Genomic DNA, 12,757 nt, shown 5'->3' on the forward strand with positions numbered 1-12,757 from the left:
TATATTTTATTACTTTTTATGAAATTTTGTAGTTATCTCCCTTTAATACAGAAGTGTTTAAAATGTGGATTATTTCTTTTGATTTCTATAAAATTTCTAGTTATACATTTGCATTTGATAAATATTGGGATATTTCAACTACCTGAAACAAAGGCAAGTTCTAAAACAGCGTGTAGCTTTGGATTTTTTTTTTCAATCAGTTGTGCAACCGAGATAGACAAAGGGAGGTAATAATAATTTTATAAGCTTGCATTTCTAATGAATTTTGGCAAAATATGTACTTGTCAACGCAAATCTTTGGCAGCTTTAATACAATTGTGCTTATATTCATATCATTCCCTAGGCAAAATATGTTTATTGAATTTATATTTGTGCTAAAATAATATTTTTGGCAACCAGGATAGGAAAATCAAAAGTTTGATAATAATTCCAGTGAAAATCTGATGTGTAAGAAAAACTCGATAGACAGAAATAAGTGTAAATGATCAATTTGTTAAGTTTCAAACAAATCCATTATTTGACCAAAATCTGATTGACCTTATAAATAGCATCTGAACACTGGTACTGCTATATCTACGTGACTGTAGCAGGTATAAAAGTTTTGATTCAATATGTCCTACTTTTATTTAATTTAAATTAGGTGCGAAACCAAAAATTCTAGTCCTGTTTTGGTACCTTGTAACCTATACTAAGTAAAACCCAAGATAATTTATTTCATGCTGTTTATAAATCATTGTGTTTAGACAAAACCATGCAAGGAAATGATTTGATTTGTTAATAGAGAATAAAATGATTGGTAATAATGAACACGTTTTGTCATGAAACATCTGGTCATAAATGCATGATCATGCACTTGATAAATATAATTGTAACTGAAAATGATACATCACTATAAAGACTGCATTTTAAATGTCTCTTGCGTGTTTTTTGTTGTTATTTTTCATCCAATATCATTTTAAGTTTTAATGTAAACTTGAATCAGAGTATATGTTTTCAAGGTAGTTAACATTACTTATCTTTTGTTTCAAGGGAGAATTCATCAACGATTTTTTCACACAACCAATGGTGTCAGATTTTATAACATTCGTTTAGAAATGTACATTCATTTAGTACTTATTGAGTTTATGTCTGCATCAAGAAAATATCAATTTGTTGAAAATATACTTCAGTATTCTAAAGTAATGTAATTGCTTAACGTGTGTGCGTTACTAAGTTTCTTGGTTTACCTCTAAATTTGATGAATGATATGAAGTCGTGCAGTTTCCTAGGCACGAAATGTCATGTTTTAACTTAAAAACAGATATTTCACGTGGATGTGGATTCATGGCAGTTACAAAATAAACGAAAATTGATCCCCACAAACAATTATGATAAAGCGATACAAGAAAATATCTGTGCCTTTTTTATGAAAGTACCCTCATGCCTGAGTTAATTGACAGTAGCAAAATACATGTACTTAGAAATTATGTCATTGTTAAAATTGGAATGCTTTGATAAAGCGTGGCGCTTCAAAATTTTCGGTTAGCGTTAGATAAGGTTGTTAAATAATTAAAATACAGGTGCGAGGAAAGTTACTGGGATTCTGCTTTGAAAAACTATCACAGACCATTAGTGCCATGGCTTTTCAGCTTAATATCTCAGTGTTTCTGCTTAGTAACTGCCATAAATGAACGTGCCTCTACAAGTCCTAGCAAAGATTAGGCACATTGGGTCTCCCTAGGTGACCCGGTAGTGAACTTAATATATAAAAAGTTTGACTCTGTTTAAGTCTGTAATGTTTGCAACTCGGTATATGGACCCTAAATGCCGAGAAGAGGAAATGTGGTGATACCCCAAACGGACGTGTAGGTATGGATTCTGACTAGATCGAGATTAAGATCGGGTATCTGCGTAGCTCAAGAGGCCGGGGTATATCAAACACGGGTGTACGACAGGGTAATTCTAAGCGAATAACAGTGTATGTAGACATACTGTTACGTTCTGGTAAATGTTTCAGACACCACCTGCTGGGTACCAAACATATATGGATGTGTAACTGTATTAATTAAGATGTACCCACTTCACATTTTCACTATTTAAGAGGCTGTAAAATGCCTTCAAAGTTCATTAGGGATCACATAAGGCAGCCAAACCTGTTATAACTGGTAGGATACTGGTTTCGACCAATCTGACTCAACATAAGGACCAGTCAAGATGACATTAATGGTGTTATAATTGTCTTTCCTGATATAGTTCTGTGACCTCTTGGACTCCATAGAAAAGATTCTCTTTCTTGTGACTAACCGGCTTTTCACTGTGGGGGCTGACTGACCAGGTCCGAACCCGACTTGACCGTTGTCATCAGTTTAGAATGGGAGTCTCTTTCTTTCTAGCACATGCGGAGAACAAAGATTTACGTGTAGTCGGATCATGAGTTCGATTCACGGACGAGGTGACGATTTGTCAGAAATCGCTGTTCATCCTCAACCCCTGATACATGTGGTACTCGTTGTAAAGACAACGCAAAACCTGAAAACGCAAACCAACCATTTTGTGAAGATTATAAGATTCTTTCATTGATGGAAGGTGCAGATAGGAATATCCGGCTCGAGACGAACTGTTTTGGCAGTAGTTACCTGAGAGCCGGATATTTCAATCTGCACTTGCCACCAGTGATTGAATCTTTTTTTTTTTTTTTTTTTTTTTTTTTTTTGATGCCATATTCAACAAATTATAGTAAAAATGAATTCAAACAAATGATTTCTTATGGCGGCATTTTTCCCCTTACAATAGCGCATTAATTAACAAAGCGCCGTAAACAGGAGTACGTCATGACGTTACAAAGACAAACTCAACATAATATAGTTCCTGTGTTAGTTTATCATCTGCAGTGAAACGTTCAGTCTTTTCCGTAAAATAACGTTTCTTGAATCGGGAAATTGATTGTAAGGAACAAACAGGAACTATCAAGGTATTTGTTTTTTAGAGGAACTATCAATGTATTTGTTTTTTATCCGGCTTTACGTAAAATCACAATTACTACACGAATCTCAGCTTCAGAGATGTAGTTCGTTGTACGTCATTTAGAGCTCGAGAGTCATTTAACACCTCGGGATGTAAGGCGGAGATTTCCAGCACTGGTGAACTCACCAGAAATTCCAGTCTGGTACACAAGAAAGATTTTACAACAATCTGAAATGAGATCAAAAGATACGGACCATCTCTATCTAAATAAGTAGTTAATAAGTCGAATTCAGGGATAAGTCGAAATTTCAAGATAGAATCAACGGTAGGCCTATAGTACTGAGAAACTTCCAGTTACTATGTTTTAATTATGTTTTAGTCAAAACACTAAAGAAAGATTAAAACAGGAGTAAAACATACTTTTATTTGAAAGTATGAGAAATAAATAGTTTAAAGAGACCACACAGCAAACATTTACCAAGGCCAAAATGATTTAGTAGTCTCACAAAGTATGTTCATAAATATTTCATTTTCAACGATGTATGGAAGTCCGTATTGGTCTTCCTGCCAAACCGAGTTTTCGGCAGATTTGACGTCACTTCCGTACAACAATGGAACATCATTGGATATCCGAATACCGCCGTTACATCTTCGGTGTCTGGTGCGTGTTTCATCAAGACAATATGGCTGACAAATACGACCGCACTCGTCGTAGCCGCTAACCAGCACATCAGTGAACGCATCTGTCGTTGGCTTCTTAACACCTATGTACGTAATCAATGATGCGGTCATCAAGTCATTTTTAAAATGTGAAATCTCTTTGTACATGCCGTTGTAATTAAGACCATTCGATTCAACAAATATTCTTGATGGTAAGTTACTAGAAGTTGTATTTCGCTTACAAATATCGTAAACCGCATCTGAATCTGGCGCTTGACGACTTAATATATGATTTTTATAAACAACTTGCACAGGTATGTAAGCCCATTTTTGTTTATCCATCACTCCATCTATGCCAAAATTATTCACGTATTTTTCATTTACGTTTTTCGCTTGGCATTGTACATTGGATACACTTTCTATCATCTCGAACAATTTTGCTTGCTTCTTTCTTTCCTTTGATCCAGGGCTTCTTAACTCCCTAATCCCCGAGCCCCCTTCCATCGGAAGTCCATTTGGCAGCAATAATGTCCGTATATCAAAAACAGACGCAGAAACACATTTCGGCCGCGAGCCGGAGGTGTCACAACGCAAGTTTGTCGTACCACAATCTTGATTTTGAACGGTACACGACGGGGGACGGTCGTATTTGTATATATTTTTCGTAAAAACATTGCTTAAACCATGTCTGTTTAACAAAGTGCCAAATCCGGATGGGTCATCGTATCTTTGCCCGTCTGGAATCTCTGTAACATTCCTCGGATAATCCGTTGTTGGATCAATTCCGCGCCGTTCCTGAAGTCCTCTGAAGATTTCCCACAGTAAATCAATGTATGAATGTAAAAGATAGAACACTGGGTCGAAGGCAGCTAGTGCTGGCGGTGCCATGTGACCGCCCACCCAGGCATGTACCTGGTTATGATGATCTTCTATGTTGTTTTCGGGTCTAGCATACGGATCCGAAATATTTTCTAAATGACTCTGCCTAAACGCATTATAAATATACGTCCAGTTCATCATAGTGCCGCCGCTACCAAAGTACCGAACTAACTGGCCAGTCGGAGTGTCCCAGTTGGCAAACGGACCGTCAATGACATATCCGTTTGCACGTCCTAAGAATTCTGGCGTCCAAAGGATTGACGATCTAGGGTCACGTAAAGGATCATCCAGAGTACTATCCCAATACGGTATAGTCACAGAAGGAATTTTCTCCCTCAGAGCGTTTTCCATCCTGTAAAACACGAACAATAAATAACTCAGTTCGATAATGTACTGCAAGAAGTTCTGTCCGAAAATTCAAGTCATTGCAGTGTCTAAACAGTGTGATTTAAATACTTATTTGTCATTGCAAGTAAGTTCAAGTTATAGAATCAGACACAGTGAATGGAAAAAGTCATCTCTTCGAAAGGCAGGCTTTTTGGCACTATTTGCCTCGATAACAAACAAGCCTGCCTGTCAGGGTTTAATGATTATAAAACTGGTTGCTGGTTCTAAACTTCAAAGGTCATATTAATCAGATTCAATACTGAGAGGTGAGAAAAAGCTAACTTGATGCTGCCATTCAAACGTCAAAACTTGGACTCGGATAGATAAATGGAATTTCATTTTGATTAACATCTTTCGACTGAAGATATTGGAAATAACTATAACAAGTCGTGTACTTACACCACAAGAAAGAGTCTGTGCCACGGTAGGAAGTTTGGACCGTAGTGAGCCCGACCGACCGACATGTAGTGCAGCTGTGCAAGAGCGTCATACTTGTTAGGTGCTACAGACTGTAAAAATAAATCATACGTTTACTTTACACTTTAATGCCAACATATGGTATAGTTAATTTATATTGAGTTATTACTTCACAGATATTTTTCTGAACTTTCAAGCGTTTTCCTTTCCCTCAGTGAGAAAAGTATCCAGTTGGCCGGAGGAAAGTGGTTATACCCTCCTGTGCCGTATGGTCACCTACCTCCACTAATTAAACTGGAAAGTCGTCATATAAACTAGAGTTAGTGACTTTAAAACAACAAGAAATCATCACTCCTCTTTGGATTTCTAGCCCATAATTGCCTCTAAAAATAATAACCCAGAGCTCAGACTATAATATACTTTTTTAAAGTCGTATATATTTCCGTTGTGATACTTTTCGTTTGGAACTTATTTTGGTATGTCACCTTTTTCGCGTATTTAAAGGTACATGCGTCAAGATGTACACTGTAATACAATATTTTCTTTAAAAATAAATACATGATAAAGTATCAAAAATAATCAATAAGCATTATTTTAAGGCGCATCTGTTTGTTATTTTTGACCATTTTAAAAGCTAACTATGTAGTCCACAATACGAGTGCTTTTTAAGATCACGACTTATTTCTAGAACTCACCAAATCTCTGTTATTTACTTACAACTTGAGCATAGATCTACCTTAACAAATAAAAGTACATTTAAACTTTCGGGTAAAAAAAAATCTTAGGACAAACCATTTTAAAGTCCTCAAAACGTATAGGTATGTACTTTTACTCTACAGTTGAAATTAACTTACTGTATCTGCTTTGAGCATATTTATTGCCCTGTGAAACATAAATCTTTCTCTTTCCGTCAGCATCCGATATTCTTTTCGGACACGCGGCTGGCGACGCAACGTCTGTCGACGTCTTCCTGTCTGGCCGCGTTCTAGTTGTAATCTACTTCCTGTTTGAGCTCTGCTGGCCTGACGCCGTGGACGCGGCCTGTAAGCGTCTGGGTGACTATTACCGGACGGAAAATCCATAATGTGACTTCTCTCTACAAGACTTGTGATCCAGTTTTCAGCGTCTGTTCCTAAAGGACGCTTTTTCAATTGTGGCGTTTGTTTTACCCATAGGACCTTGTGTACACATCTCGAAAATATCACCTCTCCTATTACATTTGTGACGTTAGATTGTGAGAGCTCTTGTTCAAAGCACAAATGTACATCTGTCGGCAACGGTATTTCTGTTATTTTAGCGAACCCAGAAGACAGATACAGAACAAGGAATACAAGTATCCACATCTGAAATAGAAGACAGAATTTATAAAGTTACTGTTATTCTTGATTTTGGGAGTAATAGGCTGACTGTAACATTTGTGTCATGTGTATGTGTAGCTCCCATTTATATCCTTTGGGAGCATTGGGAGCATTTCTGGAATTCTGATCAATAAAGTGAAATAGCCTTATTTTATTTGCCATTGTGTGTCACTATGCAATAAGTCGTATTAATCTTCGATAAATAACCGGTTATCAAACACATGCCCTCTACCTCTTTTAGAAGAAGAAAGAGTGCATTATAATGAACCGACCGTTCTTCCGTCTATCTGCTTACTATCCGCCATACTTCGTGTCTTGTCATTAACCCTGCCATCCTGCAAGTGATGTTAATATTGAAAAGGTCAAGGTAACTCTAGGAAACGGTACATTTTGTATCCGGTCTTAACGCGTGACCAATGGCTGTAGCTCAAAGCACAATGTCGGAGGTTACAAGTTTATGGGTTCTAGTTCATGTTCTATTAATATTTTTAGAACAAATACTCAACATACTCATGGTCACACACAAGCCTCAGGCAGGTACCTGGTCAAGGTCAACCTTGGAGGGAATGAAGTAGTATACCACACGAATATTCCCATTACCAACATCACGTGTTTAATGCAATACTCAGATCTGTACCTTAAAGGTCAAGGTCACACTTGGAGATCAAACAAGTTTACAAGTGGATTTTGTTTTGTCCAATCCATCCAGGAACCAACTGACTTGGTACAGCTAGACTATAGATCTTGAACACGAAGCAAACAGAATATCCCACTAACTTAGCGCTCAGATTGAGAATATCCCACTTACAATGACTGACAACATATGCCTTACAACAGACTCCTGCAAGTCAAGCGCCTCAGACCGAGAGCATATGCTATTACGTCTTTAAAAAAGATGGTTAATGTCTGGAGACTTTTCATTTCCACCATCTAAAAAGTTTGACAGATACACTACTTGATGGAAAACACCAAAAACTTATCTTTAAACAGTCATTGATCTTGAATTGATGCATAGTCATTTAAACGTAGACTAGAATCGATTGTTGGCATACCGACTATTTTGGGTCTATACTTTATCATTTGAAAACATTTACTAGGACGTACTGCTTCACACGTTCTGAAGAAAAAAAACAACAACTTTATTTGCCAAGATCCAAATATAAATCACACATCATTCTGGGGTGAATTTCTGTAAGTTTATCGCCAGAAATGTAATTTTCAGCTATGGAATTCTCCGAAGAGATATATCATTGCTCAGTGGTAAAGTTTCAGAATGAGGACATTTCGAACAAGAAATATCTTTAAAAATGATGGTCGGCGAATTGTAATAAGGAATGAAGTTTATGAATTTTTCATCTAACATTCATCTTTCATCTAACATTTTTCAAATTGCAAAACTAAACACCGCAGTTTAACAATATAAATGGTTCTCTTTTAAATTTTCGCAAAGGTTTCGTAGGGTTGCAATTTTGTTTCGTTTATCCTTAGACGAACAATTACAGCAGTAGTTTGATGAAGATTCATGAAGCGGTTCATGAGAAGAGGTCATTAAACGTGTTTATATTTTAGCTAAATTGGTCCCTATCCCCATTTGTAACAAAATAGCAGGAGACCTTACGATATTGTTACACATCGAGTTTGATAAAAATCCATTACATTTTAGTGGTTAATGCGAAGAAAGGCATATCTACTTTTAGCTATAGTGGTCCCTAATAGGGCCCAAGTTCCTATATAAATAAATCTGGAAGAGGACCTTATAATGATGCTCCAGACCAAGTATGACAAAGATCCACCAAGCTGTTCATGAGACGCTGTATAAAGGCATTTCTAGTTTTAGCTCTAGCAGCCCCTAAAAGGGGTTAAATGTCCCAGCTGAACAAAGTTGGCTGCGGGCCTAATAAAGATGCTACAAATCAAGTTTGATTAGAATACATGAGAAAAAATCAATTAAAGGATTTTTTTATTTATTATTTTTATTTATTTCTAAAATAGGCCAACTGATCCCGCTTTAACAAATGCATATTCGCTATTCATGAATCTTTGGACAGTGACGTCACACCTATAAAAAAGTGAAGGTCAAGCAAAACATACAATTGTAATTATTTCAATATTTCTGTTTCATAAGCAAAGTTTGACCGTAGTCATATTAAATAGATAAACTGTATGCAGCGTACCTCCATTTCAGTGTAATGAGATTCAGTCATTATATAGCATATATATAATAAAACAGATTTTAACTGACTTCAATATTTGCATACCATACTAAAGAAAAATATTCATATATAATAAATCAGTTAAATAATTTATAACAAATATATCATAGCAAACAAGTACTCATTTTAATATGCAATCTGAATAAGTCACAAAAGCAAGAAACCTTTTCATATACAGACGACAATTGTAACAAGGAAAATCTTTTAAAAGCACTTCTCTACATAAAAGACTCTTATCACACCCTTATTCATGTGATACGCAGACCGTATTCAGCTCTTTCTTTAATTTGATATATGTTGGTATTTGAACAGGTTTTTATCATATTTATTAAACTTACTTATCATTTTGAGATATATCAATATTCTTGCTAAATATACTGAGCCAAAGTTAGCTTTAAAACTGTGAACAGCGTCGTTTAGGATAAACGCTTTGTCTACATTTCACTCAGCGTAGCACAATCAACAGAGTGAAAGAAATTGACACCCTCGTCCAATCAGGCAGAGTGTTGCATAAATCTTCCATTTTGATAAAGTATCTATAATGCGTTATCAAGTAGTTTGATTTGCAAACTGAAGTCACGTGGCATAGGTAACGAAAACGAATTTAGACGGCGTCGCCGAAAAACTTTTTTCTGTCAAGTCATGCACATGAATCAGGCACAAAATTAATCTCCAAGATTTCAAATAGATATAGTGACAATAATTATAAAACAAATCAATTACTCTTGATGTTATCAAGATTTTCTTTTCTAATAGACCTTTCTAACGTAAACGTAATTACGAAACGGAATATTGAATCCGTAAAATTTTAGGCTAATTTGTGGTAATGCAATAGTATCACCCTTAGACCATTATTTGCAAATAACATTTACGGATTCAGTAATCCGTTTCCGATTTACGTTTACGTTAGAAATGTCTATTACTAGTACATCAATAAAATAATAAGTCTAGTCAAGGGCGGTTGCGGGACTTTGGGTTGGGATGAGGGCGTAGGGGTTTTGTACTTTTAAAATTTATTTTTACGTCATCCAGGAGATCCTAAACATGGCTATTTTACTCTGTTATCAATAATAACTAAACGAAGACATGCGATCGAAACGAGCTAAAAAATATATGCGACATAAGAATATCTACCACTGAGTAATGATCACGTTTCACGAACAGAAATGTTTTGTTGAGGCCTAGGAATATCACTTACGGTGGTTGTGATATACTAGCAGATTCTAGTTGCGACTTTCGAGCGGAGGGAGCAACAGAAGTACCAGTTTCATTAGAGATATCGCCGCTGATGTATAATGATCTACAAGAGAAACGAGAAGAACATGTATTTTACTGTTAGATCTCGCTTTTCTGTTGTAAATATAATACTTTTAAATGAATATTAGGAGCATGTGTCAGCGAAAGGAGTAGCATAGGAATATGGTACCGAATGGTAATAATGATGTGCAAGCGAAGCGAACAGGAAGATTTAAAAGCCTTTAATTTTTAATTACACAGAAAACGTATGCCTAATTATTAGCAGGTGGAGGAGGTTGGGACTACCACCCTGTCTTTCTAAAGTCCTCTACTGTGAGTTTTAATGTAATTTCTGTACGGTTTGTTTAAAATTTCCTGACCTAGGCCTATACAAGAACATAAAACTGAATGATGCATGTTATACTTACATTAACATACATAAAATACATAAACACGTTAAATTGACATGTTGACATCATGTAGAGGATGTACTAAAACGAAGAAACAAGCCTTTGATCATGATCATGATCATGATACCTGTTGGTTACAATGCTGTTTTAACACATTCTCAAAGGACTCTAGGTCATTATTGACACGACTGATTCTGCCTTTGCGACCAGTGCTGATAATGATCTGCACTGTTCGCCATTCAGTCAGTATCTTTTTGGTAAATACCCCTTTAAACAGTTAATGGTACTGCCCGAACTGATAGATGGACAAGTTCATTAAAGAAATTTAGCAGGGTAAGAGTTAATCAACGTTTAAAGTATGCATGAAACTGAGACTTCAAACTTTCTTTTTGCTCTATCCCTATTAACAAAAGTACAGAATGTTATGGCTTTTTGCTTGAGTGTGCTTTCTCCAGCTATAGAAATCTCGACAAAATTTCAGCCACAAATAAATTAGCCTAAAGTAAGAATCACGGGACACCAGTTTTGACGGTCATTGGAAAGGGGGTCAGCTGATCAGGAATGGTCTCCTACATCTGTAGACCATAAATTTGAACCTCGCTGGAGTCACAACATTGAATTTTCAGACTCTAAAATAATTCATGTATGTATCCAAGCATTTTACAGAATGAGTTTAGACGGAATTTTAGTCTGATCGGTCAGCGTAATAGGTCAAGCGTCAGTCTGCAACCCTGAGATAGACTGTTCGATCCACATTGAAGTGCTGCTATAGTTGTACTCTATGATGTCACAGAACACCAAAGTCGACAGCTGGACAATGTGACAAAGTGACATTTAAACAATCCAATAAGGAAAAAAGGATTTGCGGTCATTGTCACGAGTGAACTGACAATACGGTGAAATCAAACGTGACGTTCATCGTAAAATATCGTGATAACGATATGTTTTCATAATAAAAATGACAGATGCCTTTATTTTCCGTTAATTAATCCTGAATTAATGATAAATTTACCAAAACTATGATATTATCATTGAAGTCTTTGTTACGATATTGATCCGTTAGTTTAGCTTCGGTCTACGTATTTATGTTAGATCGATCATAGAAACTTTGTTGTATTTCAACTACCCAAGACGACTGCTTCCTGGACTGTGCTGGCGCTGTGGTAAGGGATTGCAGAGTCCGCTGTCAAAGCCCACTCTCAACTGGATTTGACCTTAATGTTGCTCGGTTCTTACCCCAAGTTACTTATTAAATAGTATTAAGATATATATAATATATTACCTTCAATTTTATTTTTTAAATCAAGATCTTTGCGAGAAGCATTATCCAATTTATTACTCGTAAAACAATAGAATTATGTCCGAAACTTTGTCTTAAACAGCTCTTGTATAGAGCAACTCCTACACATGTTCGATGTAAATGTAATCTAGACAATGTGGTTTACATGGTATTGTTCATGTTAATGACATCTGCAGTTGTCTTCATCCATCACGCGTACGTGTCATAAGACCCTATCGGCATTTTAACGTCAACGCTTGAATATTCGATTACCTTCAAACGCTTAATTAATCACGTATGTGCGGTTCTTTTTTAAAAACAGTATGTCGTTGGTAACTAATTACTAGTATCACTCAGAAAGATTTTTTTATAAAACGTAGGACTTAGTCAGTCTAGTTAGTTTCCTCTTCTATTCTTCAACCACTTCTCAATTTATATTGTCAACCACTTTACCACTTCTCAATCTATATCTTCACAATTTTTACCTTTTGGCACACAACTATCGCCTAGTTTATGTAAGATTTGGTTTTAATATTGAATTGATACCACTGTGTTGTGTAACACGTATTCAAAAATATATTAACTATAAATCATCATTTTTGTAGCTTGTTATTAAATATTACCTTACGAACATAAGTTATTATTTGTTATACTTGTAACGCCATTAGGCCTATAATTAATGGTGCACCTAAGAATAACGTTACGTTATCTTATGGTTACTCACGTTCCGTGACTGTCTGCTACGGTATGGTGCTGGCAACTATTTCCGTTACTGACAGGTTTTTCGTTACTACTCACTGTCAACGTATGCACATTTGCCTGATGTAGTGCATTCCAATCCAGTTTCCAAAAGAAAACCTGCTGTTATACAGACACTGTATTTTAGTGTTTGACGTTTCTTCTGATTGCTGTTAAAATGCAATTTGATTTCTTTACTTTCTCTTGGTAGCCTAATCCAAGAACATTAAAATGCAT

General features: G+C 36.0%; 1 protein-coding gene across 2 annotated transcripts; it reads right to left on the bottom strand.

Moving 5' to 3' along the window:
* Positions 1–3,353: 3,353 nt before the first annotated feature.
* On the bottom strand, positions 3,354–12,004 carry LOC123559808 (uncharacterized). 2 transcript variants are annotated; one of them, XM_045351932.2, is made up of 5 exons: positions 11,786–12,004; positions 10,056–10,157; positions 6,141–6,629; positions 5,269–5,378; positions 3,354–4,834 (listed from the first exon to the last, which is right to left on the bottom strand). In XM_045351932.2, exons 3-5 carry the CDS (start codon positions 6,627–6,629, stop codon positions 3,418–3,420), a joined length of 2,016 nt encoding a protein of 671 aa, XP_045207867.1. In that variant the 5' UTR covers positions 10,056–10,157; positions 11,786–12,004; the 3' UTR covers positions 3,354–3,417. The 2 variants fall into 2 exon arrangements, with proteins under 2 accessions (XP_045207867.1, XP_045207859.1); XM_045351924.2 differs by lacking the exon at positions 10,056–10,157 and having other exon boundaries at positions 11,786–12,003.
* Between the last annotated feature and the right edge of the window lie 753 nt (positions 12,005–12,757).

The sequence above is a fragment of the Mercenaria mercenaria genome, chromosome 15 (genome assembly GCF_021730395.1).
Source record: "Mercenaria mercenaria strain notata chromosome 15, MADL_Memer_1, whole genome shotgun sequence".
Taxonomy (NCBI): domain Eukaryota; kingdom Metazoa; phylum Mollusca; class Bivalvia; order Venerida; family Veneridae; genus Mercenaria; species Mercenaria mercenaria.

Bases quoted from the DNA above. Each gene is read 5' to 3' on its own strand.
- LOC123559808 (XM_045351932.2), bottom strand. From the start codon at position 6,629: ATGTGGATACTTGTATTCCTTGTTCTGTATCTGTCTTCTGGGTTCGCT. The intron at 5,379-6,140 runs GTAAGTTAATTT...TTATTTTTACAG, and splicing joins ATATGCTCAAAGCAGATACA to TCTGTAGCACCTAACAAGTA. The intron at 4,835-5,268 runs GTAAGTACACGA...CGTGTTTTACAG, and splicing joins CACAGACTCTTTCTTGTGGT to GATGGAAAACGCTCTGAGGG.